This window comes from Brassica oleracea, chromosome C5 (assembly GCF_000695525.1).
Source record: "Brassica oleracea var. oleracea cultivar TO1000 chromosome C5, BOL, whole genome shotgun sequence".
NCBI classification, from domain to species: Eukaryota; Viridiplantae; Streptophyta; class Magnoliopsida; order Brassicales; family Brassicaceae; genus Brassica; species Brassica oleracea.
Window position 1 is genome coordinate 3,966,997 of NC_027752.1, and position 7,459 is coordinate 3,974,455.

Genomic DNA, 7,459 nt, shown 5'->3' on the forward strand with positions numbered 1-7,459 from the left:
ATTTTTTCACCGGTGAACTCTTCATGTCCCCATCTTAAATCGCTTGATCATAAATGTTCCTGATTTGTAGCCTCCCTGTAAATCCTATATATATGATTCTCATCTTTGATGAACCCAATCGGCATCTCCACAAAACTCATTAATTCCTCTTAGCTTTAACCATATTCTAGAAAATGTTTCTCTCTACCTCTCCAATTCCTCAAACCGGCGTCCCGGCGTCCGTCACTCAACCTTCGAGTCTCTCGTCTTGGTCGTAGTAACCAAAGCATAGCCTCTGGCTTCCTCCGCTTCTGGGGTTCCCTGAACTTCAAGAAAGACATGGAGTTTGTAGGAATCACGGTTCTCTTCCTTAATGAAAAGGTAAGTTAATCTTCGATCTATCACACTTATTTAACATAATTTTTCAATTGATTTCCTGATTCTTTGTTGAATAATATTATTTGCAGATTCCGTGATTCATGGGTTTACTCCCGTCGGACGTGCTAATCATTACATGTCATCTTTGAAAGCAGGTTCCATTGTGAAAGTCGATCGTTTTGAGGTTGTTAGGTGCTCAAGCATGTACAAGATAACTGATCATCCATTCCCCATTCGTTTCATCTCACTAAACATTATTGATGAAGTTATCACGGATGCTCCTGAGATCATTCTCCAGTCAAGACTAGATTGTTCGACAATCTTCAAGTGACTGCGAACACAAACCTAGAACTCCCAGGTATATTATCATATTGCATCTGGGTTTATATTATGTTTCGATATCATAACTGATATTTAAACTCGCAGATATGGTTGGACAAATCCATTCTTTCCAGGGCTCTGACCTCACCAAAGAAACAACTCGAGTTGTTATCAGTCTCCTCATTGATCCGTAAGAAACAATCAACACATAATTCCCTTTATATTACAGTCTATATTATGCTAACATCAATAATAAAAAATATTTCCTACCCAAGATTTGTGGTCGTCTATTTATCTCCCTTACTTATCAATCTAATTTTACACAAAGTTTTATTTTACAGCTTAAAAAAAACCAATAACTCAAACAATCAAAACACCAAAACTAGAATCCCAAAAAATACGAATCATTAATGACCACCTCTTTTTTTTCTAATCTTACAAATAAAGTTCAAAACAAATATATCAAACCAATCAACTCAACTAAAACTCAACGACACATACATTGAGCCAGCTAAACAAATACAAACTACACGGCCAGCTATTTAACAATTTACAAACTTATTTTCGCAGATGCTTACGAAGAAGACGAAAACGACAATCGAGATCAGTAAAATTACCTAAACAAAAAGGCAGAGTAAGTTACAAATTCTGATAAATACAACTAACAATGATTTTTTTTTTACATATTACCCATCAAATATAAGAGAAACAAACACAAAAGCACACCAGAAGATACAAGAGACAATCCTAACAAACACAAATGCGGCAACAACATCTCTACCTGCTCACTCTTCTTATCTTATGAAAATAGCTTACATGCTCAATGTCAACAGGCCAATGCTATTGTCTTCTTATGAGAAATACAAATATTCATTTAACTCATTAAGGTCCAAATACTAATTCACTCATTTTATAGTTATTTATATAAGTCTTCATGTATTTGTTTTAAAGGTTCGGTAAAAGCAACAAGTTAAAAAAAAACATAAAACCAACATAATAAGAATAAAAAAAATATTACTTAATACACACAACTTACACAACTAAACTGGAGAAAAAAATATCCAGAAACAAAAGGTACTCTCAAGAACCTTAATATAATTTATGTAATCTCAACAGTACAAGTAACAAACAATAAGTCTTAGTGACATAGCAAAACTATATCAATCACATTACTAACATAGTTTAGTCATTCCTGAGTGGAGAACAATGCATACACAGTTCATCATCACAACTCTAACCTTATAACAATAAAAAACTTAAAAACAATGATCAACCCAAAACGCAAAATTCACAGCTACAATAACCTTAACAAATATTGAGATGAAACAATAACTCTGGCCACAATTCCGCAATGCCCCTAGCACAATTTAAGAGATTACACAGTCACGGGCCATTCAAGGTTTCTAAAACAAGTAAAACCAATTACACAGCAAGAACCACAAGCAGGTCAATAATCAAACAAAAAATACCAAAAATAAAGATTCTCTAAAATGAATGTAAGATTCAACGTACAGAAATGCTCCTTCCACATAAGCCTTGATATATGTGCATATATATATATGACTCTCAGTATACTTTGTACATGTGCCAAGCTTGACTGTCAAAAGACTCGTGTCATTTACTCTCCTCTCTTTTCATGTCTCCCTCTCCCCCTCCTACAATGAAATCCTTGGACACACTCCACAATCCCTCGGCGGTTGAGTCCGGTAACGCCGCTGTGAAGAACGTCGACGATGATGGTCGAGAGAAGAGAACGGGGACGTTTCTGACGGCGAGTGCGCACATTATCACGGCGGTGATAGGCTCAGGAGTGTTGTCTTTGGCTTGGGCATTAGCACAGCTTGGTTGGGTGGCTGGAACCATGATTTTGGTGATTTTCGCCATCATTACTTACTACACCTCTACTTTGCTCGCCGATTGCTACAGAGCGCCGGACCCCATCACCGGAACACGCAACTACACGTACATGGGCGTCGTTCGAGCTTACCTTGGTATGCAAATTATTATTATTCTTTAAATCATTTTTATCAGCATTATTCAAGATTTTTTTCAGTTTTATATAGAATTATGTTTCTGATCAACAGTTTAGTCTACTGATATTAATAATTTTTGGTATTAAATGGTAAAAATATTCTTGTGAAGATACTTTTTTGATCTTTTCCAATTTTTTCATAAGATGGTCCCAGGAACAAATTAAGATCAAAGTAATGTTTTCTTGCAAGATCAAAGTAATCAACCATTTTTAGTGTATCCTATCTTTTGAGGAACATTATTTTGTGGTTCTAAATTTTTTATTTTGAAAATTCTGCATGCTCTTCTTGGGAAGATATATGAGTTAATCATCAAAATCTACAAAAAGATAAAATAATTATGAAATTTATCTTCTTTCCAAAATTACTTAATGAATTGAATTGACTAGTGTAGGATTATCTCATTAAAGAATGCTATCATTAAATTTGATTGTTGGTCTCCCAAAAAAAATTGAATTCAAAATGAGAGATGGATCCAAACTTATCCACAATGACAAAAGATTATACAAAAGATTATCCGACTTTTTAACATCAAAGGATTAATTTTTAGCAAAAAAAAAAAAAAAAAAAAAAAAAAACATCAAAGGATTAATAACAATATACAATTTCGATGCTTAAGTCCTGCTTCTTGTAATCGCTGCTGTTGATTGACAAAAACAAAGATTCCTATGTAATTTAGAAGAGTAACTAAGTTTTAGAATACTCCATAACATAAAACGACAGGTGGTAAAAAGGTGCAGCTATGTGGACTAGCACAGTACGGCAACCTCGTTGGGGTCTCTATTGGTTACACCATCACTGCCTCCATAAGCTTAGTGTAAGTCGTTACACAACTGATAACTTATTTCGGTTACAATTTTTGTGATGGTAACTAAAACATGTGTGTTGTGTTGCTTTGGTTAGAGCGATTGGGAAAGCAAATTGTTTTCATGGTAAGGGACATGGTGCGAAATGTACCGCATCGAATTATCCATACATGGGGGCATTTGGCGGCCTCCAGATTCTTCTAAGTCAGATTCCTAATTTTCACAAGCTATCTTTCCTCTCAATCATTGCCGCGGTTATGTCCTTCTCTTATGCATCTATTGGTATCGGTCTGGCCATCGCCAAAGTGGCAAGTACGGTTTCATTTCCTTTATTCAACGTTTAAATTAATGTTTACATGAATCTTCAATGTTTGATCGAGCTAACGGTGGAAGTGGTATAATTATGTGGAAGGTGGGAAGGTTGGTAAGACAACGCTGACAGGTACGGTGATAGGAGTGGACGTATCTGCGTCTGATAAAGTATGGAAAGCGTTTCAAGCGGTTGGGGATATTGCGTTTTCGTACGCTTACACCACTATTCTCATTGAGATCCAGGTATGTACTACTTTCTTCTATCGTTCATTGAATATTTGCATTTACAGAGTAGTCATATATATGATGTATTAGTTAGTGTATGGATGTATTAATGTTTTTTTTTTGCTCTTAGAAGTAATCTCTAACTACCGATATGGATATATTAGTTAGAGAATATGGATCTACTACCACTTCTATTCTCTCTTTCACCAAAAAGGGATATAAAGAAGAAGGTGCCATTTACCTTGAAGATAAGATGTTACTATCAACTAGAGTATTAGCCTTGTAGGCATGCATATACAAAAAGGCTTGATTTTTAATTATATATGTGAAGCTCTAAAGATACTGAAGCTCAAATATGTTTTTATTTTTTTCTTTGTTGCAGGACACATTGAGATCAAGCCCACCAGAGAACAAAGTGATGAAGAAAGCAAGTCTTATTGGAGTCTCAACCACAACTGTTTTCTACCTCTTATGTGGTTGCATTGGGTATGCTGCATTCGGAAACATAGCCCCTGGTGACTTCCTTACCGACTTTGGGTTTTACGAACCTTTCTGGCTCGTCATTTTCGCCAATGTTTGCATTGCTGTCCATTTAGTAGGTGCCTATCAGGTAATTGTAGCATTAACAATTTTCATGTTAATTATATCTCTTAAAGAAAACGTATCATTGATAAACAAACATGAGAACGTAGCACACATTTAAAAAGCAAAAACAGCTAATTATCACAACACACTTGTAATTTTTCATAAATATTCTTGTGTTATCCTCTGTTTTAGAAATTTAGATTAATAGTCGAAATTAGTAGAAATAGAGCTAGTTTGGTTTAAAATACAATCATTTTAAAGATATCTTCTTAATCCTATTTTAATATCATTCGCAGGTATATGTTCAGCCCTTTTTCCAATTTGTTGAGAGCAAATGCAACAAAAAGTGGCCTGAAAGCAATTTCATCAACAAAGAGTACTCGTTGAAGATACCATTGCTCGGAAAATTTCGTGTCAACCACTTCAGGCTGGTGTGGAGGACAAACTATGTGATTTTGACAACATTTATTGCAATGATATTCCCCTTCTTCAACTCCATCTTGGGTTTGCTTGGGGCACTTGCGTTCTGGCCGTTAACAGTTTATTTTCCTGTGGCAATGCACATTGCTCAGACAAAGGTTAAGAAGTATTCGGGTAGATGGTTGGCGCTGCACCTCCTCGTGTTGGTTTGCTTGATTGTCTCCGCCTTAGCTGCAGTGGGATCCATTGTTGGCCTAATCAATAATGTCAAGAAATACAAGCCTTTCGAGAGTATAGACTAAGTTACTTATGATGATCTATTTTAGATAAGAACTATATATTATTTCTTTCCAGCAAAGTATTTTATCTAAAGAATAATGTTGTAAACGTATTATGCTATTATGTTTTGTTTTATGATAAAAGACGAAAACAATTGCTAATGGATCTATTAGTAAATCGTATGAAAATCGATAATAATAGTTTTTGAATAATTTTTAGGAATACAAGGGGGAACTAGAAACATATGCATCTGTGACTATAACAACACATGACAATACTAATAACTTTTTTTTTATGAACAACTACAATACAAATAACTAACAACATAATAGAATTGGAATCCACATGACCAGGGATAGAAACAGTACAATTCTGCAAAACAAAGACAGTAGTACTAAGCACAAAAAAAGAACACAGCACTACACTATATGTCATTAAATCGCATCGTACATGCTTTTTCTTAGTTATCTCTACCACCCAGAATCAGAATCCAACAGTTTCTCTATATATACATTAATGGATTCAGAAGACAAAAATCTCTAGCAACGAGACAAGTAGCCTCGTAATTACACAAGTGTTCCATTGTCTGAAAAGGATGAAAGATCTTTTTTTTTTAACAACTAACATACTGCATTAATCGAAATCAGTTCAATACAGGGGAGGAGAGAAGGAGCCATGATCTAAGGCCGATTTCGCAAGGGAATCAGCAGTAGAGTTTTGAGCTCTTGGTACAAAAGAAAACAAGATAAAATCGAAGCTAAAGCTAAAAGATAGGAACTCGACATCCATTAGAACCCCAAAGAGCTCCACTGGATAAGTTTTCGAGTTGATTGCTCTAATGAGCACTTGAGAGTCGGATCGCATCCAGAATTTGGGAAGAAGAGCCTCCTTCGCGGTTCGGAGGGATTCTCTGATAGCAAGCGCTTCCCCGAGTAGGGGTGAAGATACATGACCGCATGCAGAAGTTCCTTGGAGTGTACGTGAGCTGCTCTCATGAGATATGACCCATCCTATACCCACTCGCAACGTTTGACGTGACCATGCTGCATCTGAGTTGCAAATAGCCGTATTCGGGGGTAAGGATGCGGGGAGGATGGTCGTTGACGGCGTCGGGTTCGTAGGTCAGGGGGTTTGTTGCGCATGTTTCCACTCTCTCGCATTGGATATGACATTAGTGATTGCAGCGTCTGGAGAGGTCCTGCGGGTTTCAAACACCAATCGATTACGAAAGGTCCAGAGGTTCCTTCCAATCCATGAAAAGAGATCAGCGGTAATGCCAGTAGGAGGTAAGCAAACAAGTGCTGGAGCCGTCGTAAGAATCTCGTAGATGGAGACTGAATTGAAGAACTCTGCGGTAGGACTGATAGGTGCGAGCTCCCAGACTTGCTGAGCGAATGGGCAATGGAGGATGAGGCGTATCGCTGTCTCTGGAGCATTGCAGTGGGGACAGCTGGTGTTTGTTGTTAAGCCCCTAGTTTGGAGATTAGCACCTAGCGGTAGCGCTCCTTGTGCTAGCTTCCAGAGAAACAATCTAAGTTTTGGTGTTGTCTCTACCGCCCAGATATTCTTGTGCCAGTTAAACTCCCGGTTGGTTACTATTTGGTTAGTAGTTGCCTCTGTACACTCAATCATGGAGTAGTATTCGGAGCGCACACTGTAGATACCTGACTTCGTTCGCTGCCAGCAGAACTTGTCCTCGGCGTTCAGAGAACTTGGGAAGATCTGATAGATAAAATGAGCAACTGTGGGAAGGATAGATTCGACATTCGATTCATTCCACCGAGCTGAACCACGCAGCATTAGGTCCGCAACGACCAAGTCTCTATCAGTCTCATTTGGTGGTCCACATATTGCAAGGTGCTCTGTCGTAGAGAGCCAAGAATCTCCCCACACTTTCGTTGTCTCGCCATTACTGATGGCCTTTCCTAAGTGACGCACTAGGAGGTCCCGGCCCGCTAAGATACTCTTCCGGCCATGAGATGAGGAAGTGGGACATGAGACCGAGCGAAAGCTATTGCTGTGGCAATATTTCCCAAGCAGTGTGTGTGCAAGAAGGCAGTCCGGCCTATTGAACAAGCGCCACGCCAATTTTGCCAGCATGGCCACATTAAAGGCTTGTATGTT

General features: G+C 37.8%; 1 protein-coding gene across 1 annotated transcript; it reads left to right on the top strand.

The window, feature by feature from the left end:
• The first annotated feature begins 2,261 nt into the window (after positions 1 to 2,261).
• Positions 2,262 to 5,494, top strand: LOC106295265 (amino acid permease 8). Its single transcript, XM_013731121.1, has 6 exons — positions 2,262 to 2,669; positions 3,432 to 3,525; positions 3,612 to 3,826; positions 3,927 to 4,069; positions 4,434 to 4,661; positions 4,933 to 5,494. Exons 1-6 carry the CDS (start codon positions 2,315 to 2,317, stop codon positions 5,356 to 5,358), a joined length of 1,461 nt encoding a protein of 486 aa, XP_013586575.1. The 5' UTR covers positions 2,262 to 2,314; the 3' UTR covers positions 5,359 to 5,494.
• The last annotated feature ends 1,965 nt before the right edge of the window (positions 5,495 to 7,459 follow it).